Below are 21504 nucleotides of genomic sequence, written 5' to 3'. Positions count from 1 at the left end.
TAAACTAATATATGTAACACTGAAGTTAGAAATTGATGCTGATCAATTAATGACAGATGCATGTGATTACGATATAATGTGCAGCTGCTTTAGCACTGAACCTGTTTTTCATAGGTCATGCAGCCAAAGCGATGGTTAAGTAGGATGAACCCTTATGCCTGCCTGCCTTTTGAGATCTAGCTCTCCAGGTAGTCTCATTCACTCGCCTGTTCTAAGCACAAACAAAATTTGTTTCAGACATCGAAAGTGTGGTGGATTACTTGTATTGCACTGCATGCCAAACGTTGCTTTGAAATACTTCCATTTCACAGTGTAAAACTTTTACAATCGTAAAATGTGATAATGTTTCAGGTTGACAGAGCTCCTTGGATAATAGCATTAACCTTTTGACGCTTATTTGAATAAATATAATGGATTTGTTTGCCTTCTGTTTAAAGTTGCCCAGAAGCATAATTTTGATTTTGTTTCTTAGACATTAGGGAGGTGAAGTGTTCCCTCACGCTCTGCCTGTGGTTGGCACTGGGGGCTCGTCTCCTGGCTGCAGGAGAGGTGGGCAGCCGGGGGCTGAGACGAGCTTTCTGAGGAGCACGGCTTTCCTCTCCCTGCTCACAGCCTGCCAGGACTTTCCTGCAGCAAGGGGTGCAGTGGGTCCTCAGGCGAGCATAAGGGTGTCCTTGGGGTTTGTATACACTTGTGCTGTACCGTAGTTGAACCAGGGCTGTTCCTTGCACCTTCTGTAACCAGTGAACACCTTTTCATGGGTAGGAAGGAGTGTAGCAGCTTGACTGGATTTTAAGTAATTGGGAATATAATTAATAAAACATTTATTTTGGATATAATATTTATATATTACTTTTCTAAAACTACTTACTTTTATTTGAGCTATACAACTTTGACCTAGAATACAAAATATGACTGATAACTTTGCAGCTTTGTTTCAAGTCATTTCTGTATCTTTCAGTCATTTTGCTCTTAGATAATACTCAGTGTTTCCATCTGCCAGACTTAAGTTAGCAAGACTTACATACTATTTTTCTCCTATTTAAAAAAAAGCCACACTGCCATTCTTTTGAAGTTGTGATTTTGGCTTTTAGGTTGTAAGCTTCATGCAGCAAATTGAGCTGCTACATCCCCTCTGGCCAAAACCTACTTGCGCAGCTGCGGTCTTTATGTTTCTCTGGTACTGAGCAGTCATGCAAGGTGTACCCTGTACTAACTGTCTACCTTCAGTCTTGCTGTTGGCTGGTAACCCAGATGCTTATTTGATAGACATACTGGATCTCTCCTCACTGTAGTTTGCGGTGTGGTCAGGCAGAGTTTGGATGGCTTACTGAGCGTTTCACAAAAGCACATCACTGAACTGCTGTGAGACCTCGTCCCACCTGAAGACCTAAACTACAGTCAAAAAAGGTGTTCAAAACTGTAAAGTCATGCTGTAGGGCTTTCTGCGCTTATGAGACCATTGTGAGAACATTTTGGACTGGAGCGGATTAAATTTTCTTTTTTTTTATAAACATAATTTGAGACCTTATTGAAGACAGACAAATGGGACTGAGTCCACGGAGTATGCTGGTATTTCTCTTACTTTATTAGTCAATACCTGCACACTGCCAGATTCGAGGCTTCTTTCTCCTTCTGCTGGATTGGTTTGGCTGAAGGTAACACACATAACTTGGTGTGTATTTTATTTTACATGGTTATTAATAATAGATTCAAAAGTAGTAAAGACAACAGTTTACTGTAAAATTATTGCTTGCTTTTACTACCTAGTATCATACTGGGTTTTTCATAGCCATTATTTGAGAAGAGCTTTTCCCGGTCTTCCATGCTGTTTCTAGCACTTCAGGAGCATATGTGGTGACTGTCCTGGGTGCATTACACTCACCATATTGGTTTTACTTGAGAGGGCTTTGTTGCTAGATGTGAGCTTTGTTACTAGGTGTGTGGGTATTGTGGGATTGTCAAGGTTTAATGACCCTCATGAGGGGCTTCAGCCATAGAGGAGGGGTGATATTTCCATCACTCAGTTACAGGTAGCCTGTTCAGCAGCTTGCATTAAGGATCTTGCATGTTAATGACATGCCGTGGAGACGGTAGGCAGAGGATTTATTTTGTTGCAGCTGGCAGTGGCAAGCTCTTACGGTAGTAGGACAGCAGTTCAAGGTAGCTTCCATGAAGGAGGGTTAACCTGGCTTCAATTATCTTGCATGGGGCACAGAGGGATTTTCATCTAGGTGATTATCATGTAGCAGTAGTCTCTTGCTGACTAATTTCTGGTTCCCTACAGGAGTCTCCAGTTAATCAAGCATTTTTTGAAAGGCAAAGAGACAGCCTTTAAATTGTTCTTACTGCTCAGGGGAAGGATTTTTGTCCTGATTTGTTTTGGCAGAAATCAGTACAAGCCATAAGACAATTAAAGTTTTGGTAGAACAAGGAGAAACCTTGAGTATGAAGAACCACTCTTGTATCTAAAATTCATTTTGTGTGCATGTGACGGAAACCATTTTGTGCATCTTGATTTTCAAGCACCTCTCCTGGAAAAGGCTCAGAAAACTCTGCTGGGTTAATAAAATACAAGTTCTTTCCTAAACAGAGACATGATGGCTTTTCCATATATCTGCCTCTTGTTAGCTAGAAGTCCTAACATAAAGACATCACAATTACAATTTGTATTTTTATTGTGCCTTCTTTATTGAGTTGCATTATGAAATTTATCAAAAATAAAATTAAGTTTAGGGCATAGGAGACAGTGTATATCACCATTTGAAAGCTTGAGTTTAAGGCAGATTATGACAGTTGCCCTTTTGGCAGGACAGACGGGCTTTTAACCTAAAGGTGGGTAAAGTAAGATTACTTTAATACTGCTTTTATGAGGCATGCCCGATCAGATAAAATAATCTTTGAAACTTGAGTTGAAGCAATGTCTCGTACCTCTCAGGATAAATAGGCAAAAATATGTGTGGTATATTCAAGTTGCTTTTAATTCAAAGTACTGTCGGACAGGTTTTGTTAACTGTCATTGTAAGATTACCAGTTTTCTGCATAATTTTCTGTGACAACCACCTACTGTTGGTGTTCTGTGTGGTACCAAAATCATTTAGCCATTTGGGTTAAAATGTAATTTGGAAAGTTCAGTAAAATGATAGACGTCCTATGCTGCCCAGTGTTGCAGTTGCAATTTAGAACCTGACTGCCTTTTTCTCCCCCAGTATTTTGTGCACTGCTCTCCTTTCCTATGGTAACTCTGTGCTTTTTGCAACAGGAGTGCTCATGCTTCTGGAGATTTTGAATTCTAAAGAGGCAAGATTTTCCTTTTTCTTTGAAAAAAAAATGAAGGGAATCCATTTTATATTTGCAGAATCCTTCTGTCAAAACCGCACGTTATTTGGTCCCAGACCCAGGAGGGGTACCTGCATGACCTGTGGGGCTCTTCTGCCCAGCTTTTTCACCAGAGGGTGGATGGATTCCTGTGCTCAAGCAGCGAGACCGTGTTCATGCAGCTGCTTTATATCTGTGGCTAATCTTGTTGGTCTTGAGCAATAAATATGTTTGGATAAATTTGTACCTTCTGGCATGCATTTTTATTGGTTTTACTCTTGAGTAATCTGGGAAAATATTTCTTCCCTTCAAGACTAAAATGGTTGATAGCGCCCTTGTAAACACTGTGGCTTCTATCCTTACTTTGCTGGAGGGAATTGAAAGCTAAAACTTGAGCTGACTTATAGACAGAACAGTGTAGTTATTCAGTTTACTAGTACAATAGAAAAGGCTTTTTAAAATAGTCATTTCACGCTAATGTTTTCTAAGTACTTTATTTGCAAGCAAAAGGTGCTCTTTTGTTAAGTTTTTTTAGAATCTCGGGGTGTTTAATCAATAACAGTAAAGTTAAAATGAAAGTTTTCAAGATTAAAGTTTTACCAGCTTGGCAGACTGGTTTGATGCCCATCCACATATTTATTTTCCCACACTACATGTATCTAACTAACTCCGCCATCTAAGACAGTGGTTTTACTCACAATTGTTTTTTCAAGGGTAAAAAGCAGCCAGGAGTTATGTACGCCTTGTACCAATTGTATGTCATGCACAGTCTCCCAGTGAGTGTTAACATTATTGCTTGTGGTTTTCTTGAGCTAGTACTAACTTTTGTTACTGATGCTAAAGAAGGACTTGCAAAGATTGCTTCAAATTGGTTTGTATTTTTCCGTATGTTTGATGTACAGAGGTTTGATTAAGAATAGTAGTAATGCCAAAAAAAGCACAACCTTTCAGCATGGATGAGTGTTATTGAAACCATAACTACAAAATAGTATTTTAGAAGGTGTGCTTCTGAAAAGCTTGTATGTGTACTTTTTTTATTCTCAAGGATTCTTAAAAATAGCTAAGGTTATTTGTGTAAATGTATTTTAGCCAAGTTTTGTAAGATTAGTTTGCTGTCTTCCTCTAGTTGTTTATTCACAGCCCTTAGTTTAGGCAAGAGTCCCAGCCTTGCCATTTCTTTAGACAATGAACTCTAGTTGACTTAAAAATATTTGAATGTTGGGATTTTTTAGAGGTTTCGGGGTATGTTCTCTTTATTAATTATGTTAGACAGAGGTAACCATTAAAATCATGCTAAGATTATTGAAAGACTTACTGTATTGGGTTTATAGCCTGTCATACACAGATTATACCCATTTTAATTTGTTATCTGGAGTACGTCCAGCTTCCGCTAAATGGTGTCTGTTTTACTTTATAAAGAAATGTGCAGCTGTTTGTAACCAGAATTCAGTTACTGTGAGTGACAGCAATACCAGCTGTGTGCTGCACACTTCGGCTGGTGCAATAACTGAACAGCACTCTCATAGATGCCCCTACTCTATTCACTACATTTACACAATGTATAGAGAGGTTCTTCTGTCGCTGTTATAGTTCTCCATCTCTGCACATGATAAAAAACACTTTCTCCTCCTCCGCTTGGGCAAATCTGGACAGAAAGCTAAGCCTCATATTTTAGTTTCCCTCACAAAGGTGGAATATTTGAGCTTCAGTTATTTCTGTCTGAAGCAGGTCAAGAAGTTGCATCTGGAAGACACAAAGCTCAGAGGACTCAAGTCAGCTATAAAGGTCTGGGAGTTTGTTGGCCATACATCTGCTTCCACGGCCACCTCCACTGCTGGCATGTGGCAGGGCATCAGTGGGCTCACATTTAACCCCATGTCTGTCTTCCTATCCAGTAACACATGTGTACGGACATGGTGCCCCACTTGCCACTCTCCCAAATGGAGCCATGCATGCAGGGACTATCAAGAACATGCACAGGGAGATGCTTGGTCAATCCCAGAACAGTAGAGCAAGATCTTCCTGTGGGGAAAAAAAATACAGCAAAACTCTTTAAGAAAAACAAAACAAAACAAAACAAAATGCATGTGCACAAGTGTGTCTTCCCCATTTCCCACAGCAGCCAGGTTGAAACCATTTTCTTTCTAGAAGAGACAGCGAGAGAACAAAAAGGATGTAATTTCCCACTCTTCATTGATTTTGCTCCTGTACCTTCCCTAATTTGTATTCCTGCATGTTGAATGACAGGAGCACTACAGAAGTCAGGACTCTCCCATCAGGTGTCAGTGGAGGAGGTTCATATTTACTCTTCAACATAAGGAGATAGTATTGATGGGGCCAACAAAGGTCTTCTGCTTTGCTTTTTTGAGGCATGGCAATAACAGCCCTGCAAGCAGTGTCGCTGAGCCTTACCTCACTGTCTTTGGCACCCCGTGCCACAGACACAGGAAGCCTGGTGAAAGAATGAGGGAGTCGTACCGAGAGCTGGAGTGCTCACAGCCTGGGCTCCATGGAGCTCCACCAGAGCCTTCTTAGGATGGGCAGCACTGGGTGCTATACTTCACATTTGGTTCTGCAGAATTTCAGATCCATCACAGGTTGGCATGTAGGAAACATCTATAAAATCTGAATTTATGCAGTAAATTTGGGCACAAAGAGTACAATTGTGTAAATACTTCATGCGAGCAAAACTCATTGTAGTTTCTATGTTCATTTAGTTTTTCCACAGTATGAGGGGTAGAGTGAAAAACAATCATAATATAGACTCCCACTTCTTCCTCTTGGGGTTGATGAAGTCAATTTTGCTATTGATTTCAAGAGAGTAATATCAGACTTTGTGCCTGATGTCATAGCAAACATTGAAATTGAAAAATGTCCAAAAATAGTGTTGAATTGAGTCACTTTAAATGTGTTTATCTTGAATCCCCACTTTGTGGCATTATTGCTGTAGTCGCATCCCGAGCTCGCGTTACTCATTAATACCAGCTTATCCTCATGATCCTTCTTTCTCTTTGTCTGTTCATTCGGATATACTGTGTGCACACATTTGGAACCTTCTGTTTCTTGCTCCATTAATACCATGTTTTAAATTGCACTTAGAGATGGTGCATTTGAACCAGTTATGCAGTCAGACCAGGGAACCCCTATTGTTGGCTTGTGTTAGAGTCTCTGTTACCCCGTGTACCATTAGGAAGACTAAATTCCTCTGGAAATAGAGACTGTCTGATTTTTGAAGCATTGATGTGATTAACTGTAATGTAATACATTTGGTGTGAATGCTTAATGGATAAACGTTCTTTTGCTTACTCTAGGCAGTTTTACATCTTACTAGGATGCAATTCATTGTGCTAAGCAGTGCGAATGTGAAACTATCATTAGAAAAAATGCAGTCAGCCAAAATGAATTCTGCCTGCAGGTGCAATTCAGGGATTGGTAAATCTACAATATGAAGTAATTGAGTAGTGATCTGGCGCTGAGAATGCTGCATTGCACTTTCCATTTGAAAGATGTTTACAAAATACAGCAAAATACAGCAAACCTTTTGCTGTATTACAGAAGCTTTTCTGTTAATCCTCTTAGCCTCTGCCTGTTTGTCCATTTTGATATACAAGCAATGGCATTACCAGGCTGAACGGCTGCGTTTTGGTGGGAGCGGGTACAACATTCCTACCGAATTAATACAACACCCCATTAATTGGTCTCTTTTATATCATTGCATGGTAGCAATAGGCTACCAAAGGCTTTAGATTCCTTAGAATCACGAACACTTTAGTCGATGTAGAAAAATACCAGCTTGTACTAGAAACTAAATAAATACCGTCTGTAACACGTGCCACCTTAAGTTGGGGAATTATGTTTACCCTGTATAGAAGGCCAGTTGAAGGGCTGTCTTATATCCAGTGTCATACTTAAGCTATGCTTCAACTTTTAAGCCGTGTACTTAAGTAATTAATAGTCTGCGCACTGGCACTCTGCAAAGGAAGAGTTTAACACATCTCTGAGTTTTTCTTAATAGAATATTTCTTAATAGAATGTAATGGAATTTCCCACAGCCATCTTAGACCATGGGACTATCTTTATTTAGTAATCCAATCTCAGTTAAAGAATTCATTCAGTAAGAATTTCTCATTAAAAAAAAAAAAACAAACATTTATTTATTTAAGAACTTAGTTATTGTGAAAGGTGATGGTGGGACAGCTTTAGAGATTCCAAAAGGCTCCCATTACTGTCTGGCATGGAAGTGCATTTGCTTCTTGTGCCTTGGTCTGAGGCAAGGCTGTAAAGTCTTCTGGTTTCTGGCACTGGAGATCCTTCTCCCTGGCTCACTCAGCCTTTGCTGCATCTGCAGCAGTGTAAGTAAGATTGCCTGTTAGTACCAAATGCAGTAGCTGCTAGGAATGAGACAAGGTATATGAGGGAGTCATAAAGTTGCAACTTTGCACCTCAAAAAAAGCAGAATAGGATTTGTGTTGATGATGTAATATTGAGAAAACTGGACACCAAGTTAGACTGTTTCCACCTCTCCTCCTTTCTCTGCCTTAAGTAAAGGGATAGATAGCAATGTGTACTATTTATAGTACATTTTATATATATATATTTATATCCATATATAAAAGCATTGTATTAATTTTTCTTCAGTTTATAAAATATGTCATAAGTTCACAATAAAACTAGAGTTGGATGAATTATCTCTGTATAATTTATTCAGCAAATCTAAATTAATGCCTATGATCACTTTTTTTGTGCCCTTTTTTCCCTTTGAATTATTTTCTTAACGGTTCTGACATCTGTAAATGAATAAAAGGAATTACTTGTGAAATTTTGGGTTTGTAGATTCATTGTTAGTGAATATGCAGGTTACACAATTTATCTCTGCTGAGATTTATTTTACATAGAAATAAGAATGTTTTATGAATAGTCAATATTTTGTTTCAGGTGTTTGGCTCTGAGAACATTTGTGGCATTTTTTCTCTGTGTTTGGATATCTTGACTTGTAGGCTGAGGGAGAGTAAGACTGCTGGGAGAAGAAACACCGACGTGTTGATTCATGGTGACATCGCTACTGTATGGCAGTCTGCACTAATTGGTACCAGAAGCAGCATTTACTCTTGGCTAGCTCATGTGTCGCTCTCTTGAAGGCAGAAGAAAAATATCACCCTCAGTTACGACGTAAATTGGCAGCAATGCAAGGATATGGAAGAAATACTGCAGCTGATTTAGGAATAAATGTCTAGGGACAGAAATTGCAACTTTGCTCTGTGCTCTCCTATATGTTTAAACTCGTTCAGACACCAAAGGTCCAGTCTCAAGACTGTACTGTATTATTATTAATTTGACAAACTCAGCTCACTACAAACATTCTCATTTGCACGCTTATTTTCATGTTCAACGATACAGTGAGTTCCTGAGCATGCTGGTTTGTTACCTTGGCAACAGAGGGACTTGCCAAAAGAGTGATAAAATATATCTGCTGTCACGTTGGAAACGGATTTTCTTCTTAAATATTCTTGTTGGTATTTTTATAATTTTTTGTATAGTGTAGCTATCGATGTGCTGTTGTCGCAACTGCTTCTTCGTTCTGCTGGATGGAGACACTCTCAAGGTGTAGGCAAGTGTTTTTACTTTGCCCTGAAACAGGAGTGCAGTCATTGTCAGTCAAAGAGACTGAGGTTTAAAGGTCAGTACTGCACTGCTGTAGGCAGTAACATGTTAAATTGCTCTACCTAGATCTCTAATTTGTCCAGGATCTGTGAAAGGAGTCTGGCAGGAGAGACTTTCTGAGGAACCCTGAGCTTTATGGGAATGCAGTACAGCAGAGCTTGGCTCTTTTCCCTGCAATTGTCAAGCTACTGTCGTGAAAAATACAAGGGAGGGTTTTCCTGATTTTTATTCTCTATTTCTAAATCGTGGATTACTGACCAAAGATAGAGAGAAGATTTAAACAACTGCGAAGTGAATTTTTGTCAGTAACTTCCAGTAATACAAAGTAAAGTTAAAAAAAGGCAAGGTCATGGCAAAGGAATGTGTTACATATGAAGTGTACCTGTGAAGTACACAAAACTTAAAAAATCTCCTTGGGATTCATATGTGATCAGTAAGACTCAGGGGAGTCACCTTGCTGGTCGTTTAATTCATCCCATTATACTGTTACTTCCAAGCTGCTGCATTACAAAAACCAACCCACTGCCCAAGAATATTTAGACCCAGGTCTGCAAAAATCATCAAACAGAATTCAGTGAAAATAATTTAGTGTGTGCCATTAATGTAACAGAAAAACAGGACAGTATTGGAATTTCCCATTTGTAATAATGATTATGACAAAAATACCCTGAGAAGGATGGGAGGAAAAAAGCTCACAGAATTGTAACTGGTCACTATGTACAAAAAAAAAGCAGGAATATTCAGATAAGACTATTCAGATATTTTTGTCTACTCCAGGTTTCAGTGCACCATGCTGTTTTATTCACTTACTAAAGCAAAACTGAGACACAGCAACCCTAATAGCTGTGCAAGTTGTGAATTCCATGCGAGCCGCGTTTCAAAACCAGTGAATCTTTCAAAGTCTGACCAGGGTGACCCTTTCAGGATAAGCAAGTTGAGTTACTTAGTCAGTCTGATGTTCAGATACTCTGCAAAGGGTTACACGCTGAAAGCATGGAAAATGAGTTTAATAAAAAAAGAGCAGAGAAATATTCACAAACTTTGTGTGTTGAAGTCATTCGATATTTGCCAGTGAGTGAATTGTTTGGGTTTTTAGGGTTGCCATGGGAAAATAGTTCAAGTTTTTCCAGGATTGGTTTAGAGACATATTTGCCCTCAACAACCTAGAGGCTGCAATTTGTTGCCTCTGTAAAGAAATAAATTATTCATGTCATCTGTGTTTCTCATGACATGATGTTCCTGAAGTTTCACGTGAGCAGGATTGCTCTCCGAAGGGCAAGCCCGGTCTACAAGGACTCAACGCCCAGGGGAGACAGTTCAGTGTCCACTTTTCATTTTTTCACTGTGCACTAGATCAAGATTGTGAACAAGGACAGTAGGTGTTGTATAATGAAGAGTCCTCAGTATTTATGAGACCAGCATTGCATTTTGTGTAACTTAAGTATCTAAGTATTAATTTATTTTCAAAGGAGCTTACCTTGTTCTCAAGTTCCTTAAAAAGTATGAAGAGATGGTGGTGCAGGGCTACGGTCCCACTTGTTTCCAACAGGCTTTGGACCTTAAATCCACCCTAAATGGATGCAGCATGTTCACATTCTGCTGCTGCAAAGTTTATTTTAGTCAAAGTTACAACCTACAAGAAATTCCCTTTCAGTAGGAGTTTGCTGTCACTGAAAGCACTTGGAGTAACTCATTCTGGCACTGCAGGACACTGTATCTCTGGTTTTGAACTGCTGTTGGCAGTAGTGGTGGGGCAGGCTGCATCTTAGATGGTTTTGTTTTGTTAAATGCTTTATTGAAATATTGTCCTAGAGCTTGTGCTTTGCAGAGATCTCATGTTCCAAAGTCTCTGAAAGAGGAGCGTTGCTTGGCAATGGCTTTGAGTGTAATTAGCAGGTGACTGGATATTATCTGTGTCAGGGTAGCCTTAGACTGGGTCAGTGATAAACACTGTTGTGGAAGAAGAAGACAGAGGCTTAAAAAAACCACTACATTAAAAAACCACAGGTGAAGTCAGAGGGGTATCTGTTCCTCCCCATGAAGGAGGCAGCATCTCAGCTGGTTCACTGATGGAGTCAGAATGAGAGCCAGTGCCTTGAGAACAGGAATTTCTCAGAACTCATTTAGTTTTTGTAAGACTTAAACTGCTGGATTCTTTTTTCCAGATTGGATGTTTTCAGAAGGGAAAGAGTCCCTTCATAAAGAGTGAGGAAAACTCACCCTGAGAAAAGAGCATCTTTTATCTCCTCATGGATCCTCCTTAGAGTAGCACACACAATGTAGGATCACAGAATCACAGAATCAATCAGGTTGGAAGAGACCTCAGGGATCATCGAGTCCAACCGTTGCCCTGACACCACCATGTCAACTAGACCATGGCACTAAGTGCCATGTCCAGTCTTTTCTTAAACACATCCAGACATGGTGACTCCACCACCTCCCTGGGCAGCCCATTCCAATGTCTAATAACCCTTTCTGAAAAGAAATTCTTCCTAATGTCCAACCTGAACCTCCCCTGGCAAAGCTTGAGGCTTTGTCCTCTTGTCCTCTCACTAGTTGCCTGGAAGAAGAGGCCAACTCCCACTCCACTACAACCTCCCTTCAGGTAGTTGTAGACGGCAATAAGGTCACCTTTGAGCCTCTCTTCTCCAGGCTAAACAACCCCAGATCCCTCAGACATTCCTCATAGGTCATACCCTCCAGACCCTTCAGCTTGGTCGCTCTCCTCTGGACTCGCTCCAACACCTCAACGTCTTTCTTGAAGTGCGGGGCCCAGAACTGGACACAGTACTCAAGGTGCAGCCTCACCAGTGCCGAGTACAGAGGGACGATCACTTCCCTACACCGGCTGGCTACACTATTCCTAATAGAGGCCAGGATGCCATTGGCCTTCTTGGCTACCTGGGCACACTGCTGGCTCATGTTTAGCCGGCTGTTGGATGTTTTCAGCTGAGAATCACTTACTGCTATAAAAATTTTTTCATATATTCTTCTTCACTTATCTAAGTAAAAATTTAACTTACCTTCAAGGAGCAATGTTTTAGGTAGCACTAATATGAAAACTTAGTATTTTCAGGAGATCTTAATCTTCTTTGTCATATAACATTTATCTGTAATGACACAATATTAGCCAAATAATGATCAGGAAAATTTTTTACGTTCGTAGAAATTATTCTGTAAGAGCAAATCTTTATTAGCTTTGGTTTTACTCTTCAGTATCAGGGCTTATTTTTACTTGCTAATTACTCTGACCTGTCTTAATTAAGAGTCACAGCATGAAGTTTTCACATGGTGCACACATCACATTTCCAGCGATAGTGATTTTGTATTTTTCTGCTATGTAGACAAGTAGGGACATAAATTGTAACAAAACTAGTACATCAGCAATGAAACAAGTACAAACTGAATAAGTAATAAATGGTAGGGTAAATAACTTCACTGATTCTAGGAAATTACTTAATGAAAACAGGTGTTTTAAAGAAGTCACACCTGACACTGAGCCAAGTAGCAGAAAGAGAGGGTAAAAATCGTATTTGCACACAGAAAATTTGAGATGACAGAGAAAAAGAAATCTGAAAATTTGGCCTTCTACTTGACTTAAGGTGCCAAGAAGGCCACATTTTTATACCAATATGTCAGTGTTGAGCTACACAGAATTTACAATGCTCAGGTAAGGGATTTGTAGTGGAAAAGCAGTTGGATGCACTGCTCTACATTGGTTCATTCTTCTTGGAAGGACTCTAGCATTTTAGCTGGGTTACTTTCAGTCCCTGCCACCCCTCTGAGCTGGAGCAGTAGGACCTTTTGATTTAACAATAGTGAATGCAGTGAAGAGGTCAAAGAAAGTGAGCAGGTATGTCCATGTCCTCTCACTGTTGATACCAGGAGATGTTCTATCAGTACCACCAAAGCAATTTCAATTCCATGTTTGGACCTGAAGCTGCACTGTATAAAATTCAAGATACTAATTTCAGTGAAATGAGCTTAAAAGTGAAATCTGCCTGGTTGTTTAACTGCTTACACTGGGAAGCAAAACCACACTCATGTCACAGGCCTAATGACTGCGTGTGATTAGTCCATGCGTTTTAATACATGTGTCCCACCAGGCAGTGCTGCTGTGGCATGGTTGGGGTTAGCATCAGTCCGGGGCTTCTCCCTGTAGCCAGGCCAGATGCAGGACGTGCTGTGGTGGACGGAGCTGTATGGATGTGAGCTGAGATGTGTTGGCACTGCTGCAGGACAGTGGCACTGTGGGTTTTTACTAGACATGGCCTTTATGACTGTGCCAAGAGACAGAAGACTTGATAGTGTGTGCTAGTTACCTAAAACAAGAGTATCTAGAGATACTACTTTCCAGTTTGTATCAACAAATCGAACAGTTTGGTTGTGCATGGCAGCAGTTGCGCCTGGCTCTCTGTTATATATCAGAAGAGGTCTCTCTGGGATGGAGAAGCCGAGGGCCCAATACTTATAGGATTTCAGAAACTAAAATCCGCTGTGCTGTTCTTTTTGCTGGAGTTTCAGGCTGCTTAAAACAGGTCTTTCTCCTGCAGAGGTTTCTGAGGGGAACCCCAGGCTTGGTTTTGGTGTTAGATGATCAGTTTCTTTCAATATTGCAACTGTCTAATTCCCATCTGTATCTCATCCCCTGCAATTGCTTCTTGGGAAGATTTGTCTCCTTGGTGCTTCCCTACTGAAGCGTTAGTGACAGCTGATGCCCACACAGGCTTTAGGGGAGCTCGACGCCAGGAAAGCTGGAGGAAGCCTGTGGTGGCTCCTCCTCACTGACTCACTCCCTTTGACTGTGACAGAGCGATCACATCGCAGAGAAAAGACTCTTTAAAAGACAAGTTACCTATTTCAGACGTTGTCAGAACTTCCTCTCCTCCCTGAAGCTATGCTGTAGAGAGACTTTCAAGCAGAGGTTAATGAATGGTGAAACTGTGATTTTTTTTTTCTCTCATTCAGTTTCTAGAGAGGTTATCCTCAGTGCTGTGCCTGCCTCCTGCCCTCATGGGACGCGGCCCAAGAGTAATCCTCACAACTGCTTGTGCTTCAGGTGCAACACTGTAGGTCAGTGTTGTCTCCATAAACATGTCTAATTCCTCCTATGGCGGTCTTAAGGCTCTTCCTCACTTCCCTCCCCACCAGAGAATTTGTCATCCTTAAGTGGAGGAAGCCGAGCAGTCTGGTTTAGTATATTCAAAACACGAGCTGATTGTAAAACTTCTCTGAAGAAATTGGCAGCTACCCTGAAAACTTACGTGTTCCTCCTCACAGAGGGTAGGGAGGTGCTGTTGTGTGCTGTTCTAGACTTCAAGACCTGAGAAGGCACTGAAGGTGTCATCCATGACTTGTAATGTTTTCCTGAATGCCTATGTCCAAACAACTTATTTAGGCACTATGTTTCCTTATTTGGCTTCTTGTTTGTTTTGACATACACATTGAGCATTGGTATCCATTGGGTTGTCTCTGCTGTTGGTGGCGTTTTATTTCCTCTGTTGCTGGATTACAGGTGCTGTTGTAAATCCTAGTAAACGTCACAATTGAGTTCCATGGAAACTTACTTTTTTTCTAAATACGTGGAGAGGTACAACCAGAGATCAAAATGATGTATTGGGTTTTCCTGAAAAAGAGCTTTCTTTAAGTAATGGCTCAGTAGACTTTCTTGTAGTGGGTACTTGGCCAGTGCGACGGCAAAACCAAATCTGTTAAATCACAGAGAATGCGAGAATTCCCAAGAGTCTGAAATCCCACACACACTCTAGGAAACACAGTGGCAACAGACTTGGTGAAGTAGGTCTACTTAAGTTAAGCGTACTTTGAGGAAAAAGTTATAACTGTTTATTTTATTTTTAGCGAAGTAAAATCTTGAGTGACAGTTCTCATGACTGTACTGAGCAAGCAGTTTGTTACTGTGGTGGATAGACTGTTTCACAAAGAAAGAAAATTTCCAAGCACAGATTTTCTTTTCTTCATTTTAACACTCAGAGATTCATTGTATCGAATCAGTCAACCATTAAATGTGATTGTGCAGAATGAGGTAAATGACATGCAAGAATATCCTCCTTCTTCCCCTAGTCAAAACACATGTTGAAGGCAGTGGGCAAGATCATATGACCAATGTACAAAAGATAGAGAGTTAGTGCCAGGTAGGAAACATACACCATTTTACCTTGGTGCTATCAGTGATCCTACAATCTCAGATTGAATGCTTAGGTAAGATACTAGAGAAGAGTGGTTGGAGACGTGATGATAACTGTATTCACCACCAACAGTATCTTTAGTTCTCTTCTTGTGTGCAAATCTGAATATTCCAAAACAGTGAGCAAGATCCAAGAAACCGTCTCTTCTGTCTAATCTGGTTCAGGAAAGATCATCCCAATCAAGAAGTCAGTATATGATTTGATCCTTTGAAAGAAAATTATCCTGAAGCATATCCAGTCACTTTGCAACAAACCTGAAACTGCTGCCACAATATACTAATGCCAGTCATTGAACAAAAGGAAAAGAATGGGGCCAGTTAACATGATGAAAAGGAATCCAGAAATAAATATACTCATTTTGTGATGTAATTTTTCCCTATACCTCACCCTCAACTATTCTTTGTCTTCAGCAAGCAATATTTATCTGCCTCTCTCACCATCATTCCAACAGCTACTGACTGTATCTCCATTTTCCTTGATAACATCCATCTCTGTTCCACATTTGAAATTCAGGTCTCTCTCATCATGTTGATAAATGAGACAATCCAAGCTAAACTCACAGTTGTTGTTTTTAACCTGTACTTGCTTGCATGACTGCTGAATATAAGACCTAAAGGTCTGTGGTCTTAGCTCAGTAATGTTTTAATTTGGTTTAGCTCTACTGATTGATCCTTATTTTGGTTGGTGTTAGCATGAATGAGTTTGGGTTTGGGTATGGAACCCTTAGTGGGCATAGTCACCTTTGACAGCACACCACAGAGAAGGGAAGCTGCCAGGGGAGGTTACCCACCAGCCTGCAGCAGGGCTTTTCGTTGCTGTTGAGTGGGCTCTTCTGACTGGTTGGATGTATTCTTGTGTCAGGGTAGAGATGGTTGCCATGAGTTGTACATCTCGGTCAAAAGATAAATGGGATGGCCTTCTGTCCTGTACCTGCTTCTTTTTCACTGCATACAGGCTATCATCATTAGATCTGCAGGTTGTTTTCTAGCTTTATATGGCCCACATAGAAAACCATGTTCATGATTCTTCCTGTCTTCAAGTGTTTTGAGAAGCAGCATCCAGGGCTACATAACATGAAGAAGGCTTTATCTTGTGTAAAAGAGGTCTGTGAAAGACATGGAGTAACAAAAGACTTTTCAGAACTCCTCTGTTAGGCTGTTAAGCAGGTATGGACACCCTCCATTTTGTTTTCCATTTTAACTGGGAGTTCAAACACCCAATGGGCTTAACAACAGGAGCAGAAATTAATACATTGTTCAAGGCCTTTACAAAATACGAGGTGCAGATTCAGTTATTGCATCCACCAACAGAAGCTTAGAGAAGGAGCTGAAAGTGATCACTTACATTTTGAAGGGCTTGGCTGTTTGCATGGTTTCTCCATTTGTGTGTTGCATGGCCAGAACTTGCACATAGATTTTGCAGGTTATTTTAGACCAAGTAAATTGTTACATTTCCTTATGCTTATTTCTGTAGCAGGTCTTTTCTCCAGTGTTGTACATACTAAAGCAGCATAAAACGTTCATCAGCATTGGACGGTGTTTAGTGTGTGACTTATTTTGCGTAGCTTTTGGATGTATTTATGATGGCTTCTTAGGAACATGATTTAGTTAAAACAGCCTTTTCCTTGCATCAATATCACTAAAAATCAATGTGAGATACATTTGTGGATTCTGGTAAAATGTTTACCATCTCAGTCTTCTTGGAAGAGGCAATTTATTAAGTGTCTCACATTGATGTAAAATACGGGAGTTAAAATTTCCACAGAGTGACTAACGTCTTTTCTGTTTTGACCGCTACTTTATATAAAGCTGGGAGGTTTTTTGCAGTAGCTTTGCAGTAGCCATAACACAGTTACTATACTTCCAATAGTATTGAATAGTATTTTTGTATTTCAACTTTAATATATTTAATCTTTAAAAGAAATTAATCTGCATTAACAGCTTTTCGGGCAGATGGAACCTCAGTTGGAAATGAGCCCAGCTCCTGGCGTTGCACTGGGCAGCAAGCTGACATGCTTGCTCCAGGGGCAGTCGTTAAGGAGCCTCCAAGCAAGGCTGTAAGAGAGCAGGCTTCTTGAGACCATCTGAATATACATGTAGCTACGTAGCATGGTGCAGTGTTTTATGTTGTAAGAGAAACAGTGATATAGACAAACACGGCTACATAATTGTATCTTCTGTAGGGTGCCTGTAAAAGAGGAAGAGGAGATATGGGAAATTGTTTTCCTTTATTTGAAGTAGGGAACATGATATATGCGTGGGACTGAAGTTCAGTTAAATTATTACCACTAATAGTGCGTATTCTTTCATTACTGCCAAATGTGGACAGTTAAGTGAAATAGGTTGGCAAACTCTGAACTCTAAAATATGAAAATATGCTTTTCCTGACTGTTTGAAGTTCCAGAAGGTCTGAATAATCTCTGATTGAAGTCCATGTTCCTGTTGAAAGTATGATAGAAAGTGGCATAAATAATATAATCAGGTTAATGCAGTCAATGTTAAATTACTGCTTTAGAGCTGAAATAAACCTGTAAACCTAGTTAGTTTAAAAAATACCAATGACTGTGTATATTGCTCTCCTAAAAAGTTAATACATAATATGGAGCATAATCGCTAGTGGTATCCATAGGCGGCGTAAATATAGATTAGTAATCTTCAGGTCTAGTTTGGGTTAGATGAATGCAAACTGGAAGTTCATTAGGAGAAAAGACTGAAACAGAGACTGTATGCAAATCATCATTTCAATGTACTTTGCTTTTTCCTGCCTGTGAATCTTTACTAATAGCACATTCTTAACCAGTTAAGTATTTTAAATATTGACATGTATAGGCCAACTTAGTCATTCAAGATCACCTTCTGCCTTTATGCTCACAAACAGTAAGAATCAATCATTTGTACTCAATTGACTTTTGCAACCATACTTCTGCTTTACTTGAATAAAAAAGCACAAATTTAAAAACATGAAGTTTGAATGAAGAGGAGGAAGTTGTCTTTTTTAAAGACTTTTCAAACTCTGCAACATCACAGGACAAAAGCAGTAGCTGTTTTCGTAAGCTGGAAGTCTTTTTGGAGTAGGTAGTTGAGTGACTTTTGTTTTGTTTCCACAGGTTTTCAATACATATTCGAATGAAGACTATGACAGGAGAAATGATGAAGTTGACCCAGTGGCTTCATCAGCTGAATATGAACTCGAGAAGCGTGTGGAAAAGCTGGAGCTCTTCCCAGTTGAACTAGAAAAAGGTATGGAGTCTGTGTGCCATTTCCAGTTCCTGTGACACTGATCTGCGAGTCTAGGAAGTCCACACATGCCTACAGAGCCTGTCCTGAATTTCCATGAATCTGTTGTAGTCACCTTGGCTTTTTGGATTTCAAGAATTGTTTGATAAGGAATTAATAAGCAGTTTAGAGACATGCAGTGCTGTGTTTCCCTAAGGGAATTGTTTTGTGTCACTCCATTAACACATGATTTTACACAATGTTTGGTGCGATGTTTTCATTCTCCACTGGAAGAGTAAGAATCTTGATTGTTTTTCTGAGCTCCTCATAAGGGTGAAGGTGATAATCTCATAAGGGTGATGGTGATATTTTTTGTGTGTAATTAAAATGGTGGAATAATAAAGTTTTTAAAAGGAAGCAAGAGGATATTAAAATGTTACTGACATGGAAAACCAAAAGGAAACAAAGCATAAATGTTTATCTACCAAATAACTATATAAATCAAACGTAGGAAGTTTCTGCTTACGCTTTCTTTTGTCACAGATGAAGATGGACTTGGCATAAGCATTATTGGAATGGGAGTTGGAGCTGATGCAGGCCTTGAAAAACTGGGAATATTTGTCAAAACAGTAACAGAATGTGGGGCAGCAGAAAGAGATGGCAGGTAAACTAGACTCAATATTTGGAAATTTTCCCAGCGATAGTTACTGTGAATTATGGTTTTCATAGGAAAGAGTTTTTTGCTTAATGTATGTTATGATAACTCAAAGCTGTAAAATTCAGAGACTTCATTGGTAAGGTCCAAATACCTGATGTGGTCATGAGAAGACAGCAGTTTGGTGCACTGAGTTTAAACTGTTTAAGGAGAACAGATTTGCCAAAGATGTGTGTGCATGACTACCTGAAAACCCAGATGCTTTAGCATCAGTAAAGCTGGAGATACCATATTGTGTATCACTTTTGAAGGTCGTTTAGATTTTAAAGATGTTGAGCTCCCATGTGTTCTTTTGGCTTTGATCCGACTTTAAACAAGCAGTACTTATGAAAAAGAGTTCTGCTCAACATTTGATTAGGAAAATAATTAGCATATATGAATGCTTAAACTCTTACTAAATACACCTCCTTTCAAGTTTACTAACACGGGCTGTTACTTTGTATTTCTTATTATGCATAATCTTCTGCTCCAGGGTTCAGTTTTCAGCCCTAAGGCACTGAAGTATGTTAATCAATTGGAATGGGAAGCTGTACCATAAATCTTGTTCACTAAAGAAACGAATTGGTATTGATGCTCATATAAAATGTGGTTGCTTCTAGAATTGCTTACTTGGTATGTGCAGGTTAAAGAATTCCTTTTGAACACACAGTATTTCCTATCATATGGGACAGAGGTATCTGTGTATTACACAACACCTGCCACAATCAGGCCAATGTTTCTCATTAAAAGTTAGAAAAACGCTTTACTATGTAATCATTTAATAATGAAAAGTATTTTTAAACATCTTCCAACCCATGTAATTTGTTGTTTTGTCCCAGTGCATACCCTTTGTAAATTTGCATGCAAATAAAATATTACTTACCTATACATTAGCAATCAAGTCTACTTATATGCATTGTCTGCTTCTATTTTTAACCATTAGTGATTTGTTATATTAGTTATAAATAATACCAAACACAGTTAAATAGAATAAGAATAAAAAGTTGATACTGTCTTTAAAAAAAATGTATTGCAGTAACGTGTTCCTTATTGATGAACACCTGCAACTTCTCAGCCAGGCAAAAGGTTGTTTTGCTGTGGAAGCCCCACATAAATTAAATCAGAAGGCTCTACATGGCAGGGGGTTGCAAAGTTTAATAATGTTGCTCTTAAACTACTGAAGTATAGCGTCTTCCAGATTGGAATTGCAGGTATCTTTACAGATCTTGGCAATAAGATACCAGGTTGAAGGTGAAGTACTGCTTTATCATAGGCTTAAAAATTATGAAGGCAAGAGAAGAAGCTGACACCTCAAGATGGCATGACTTTGTCTGTTACTTAAATTTAAGTGAACGTTTTACTGAAAGGTATGCTTGATCTCAGCCAGAAGGCATTAAGCTTACGACTGGCATTGTGTGAAATTCTCTGGTTAAAAATCAGAGTCACTCACTACTGCTCTATGATGACTGTGTTTTCTGTTCCTCTCATTATTCACGTGTTTGAGTGGGCTACAGAAGTTAATGTTCAATCACAAGTCTTTTCTTTCATTTCCCTAGATGGCATCTGAAAGGAACTTGTCAGATTAGAAAAAATAATACCTTTCTTTGACCATTCTAATATTTGTGTTGGTTTTCAACTGGCTGAATGTTCAGTCAGCTGAGAAACAGCCCTCTGATTTTCTCTTTGAGAGCCTCACTGATCATTCACTTGGGAAAGGGATACGTAATCCTCTGAGTCAGGAGCAGCCAGTTCTGTAATGAAGTGCATCAACTGTAAAGGGTCCTGTTAACTTCATCTTTGTGAAAAGCCTAGTTAATCATTAACAGTGATAGCAAAACAAAGTCTCCTAACAGAAAATAAAACTGTATTTCAGCAGTTGCATCAGATATTCTGAATAACCACACAGCAATCTTCAAGCAGGCTCTTCTGAAACTGCTATTTAAAACATTACAATATCTGTAGGATAACTCCTATCTTTTATTGACAGACCCATTGAATCGTGATATAAAGTACTTGCCTCCCATGGAAACCCAAAATCTGTACAAAGGGGTTTCTCAGTGATTGAGCACCGCTGCCTTGATTCATGTTGATGCAAACAAACAGGTAGTGTTCAGTTGTCATATCAAAAGGTGTTGTGTGGCAGTATTTAACCAAAGAGGGTGCTTCGAGATGAATCTAAAAGCAAGCATGTTGATAAGTAATAAGAGAGATTATTAATAGCGTGTAAAATATGGAATCAATCATTAGACTGAATATGAGAAATAAAATCTCTTCCTACATGAATTCACAGCGTCTTCTTTCAAATCATTGTGGTCATGAGTCATTCACATTTTAAAGTATTTTGATAACATTGAGAACAACAGTTTTGAAACATTACACACTTCTTGAAAAATACTCTAAACGTCTCTCT

At 39.4% G+C, this 21504-nt stretch overlaps 1 protein-coding gene across 2 annotated transcripts in view; it reads left to right on the top strand.

Annotated features, from left to right (window-relative positions):
• The window catches only part of PPP1R9A (protein phosphatase 1 regulatory subunit 9A), a 160670-nt gene that overhangs the window by 59721 nt on the left and 79445 nt on the right, over positions 1 to 21504 (top strand). For both annotated transcript variants that reach the window (XM_068404446.1, XM_068404445.1), the window contains exons 3-4: positions 18292 to 18424; positions 18944 to 19064. In XM_068404446.1, coding sequence (XP_068260547.1) covers positions 18292 to 18424; positions 18944 to 19064 — 254 coding nt within the window. The remainder of the gene's footprint in view (positions 1 to 18291; positions 18425 to 18943; positions 19065 to 21504) is intronic.

The sequence above is a fragment of the Nyctibius grandis genome, chromosome 7, assembly GCF_013368605.1.
Source record: "Nyctibius grandis isolate bNycGra1 chromosome 7, bNycGra1.pri, whole genome shotgun sequence".
In the NCBI taxonomy this organism is placed as follows: Eukaryota; Metazoa; Chordata; class Aves; order Nyctibiiformes; family Nyctibiidae; genus Nyctibius; species Nyctibius grandis.
The sequence above is the reverse complement of the archived record's forward strand: the minus strand, read 5'-3'. Positions and strand labels throughout refer to the sequence as shown.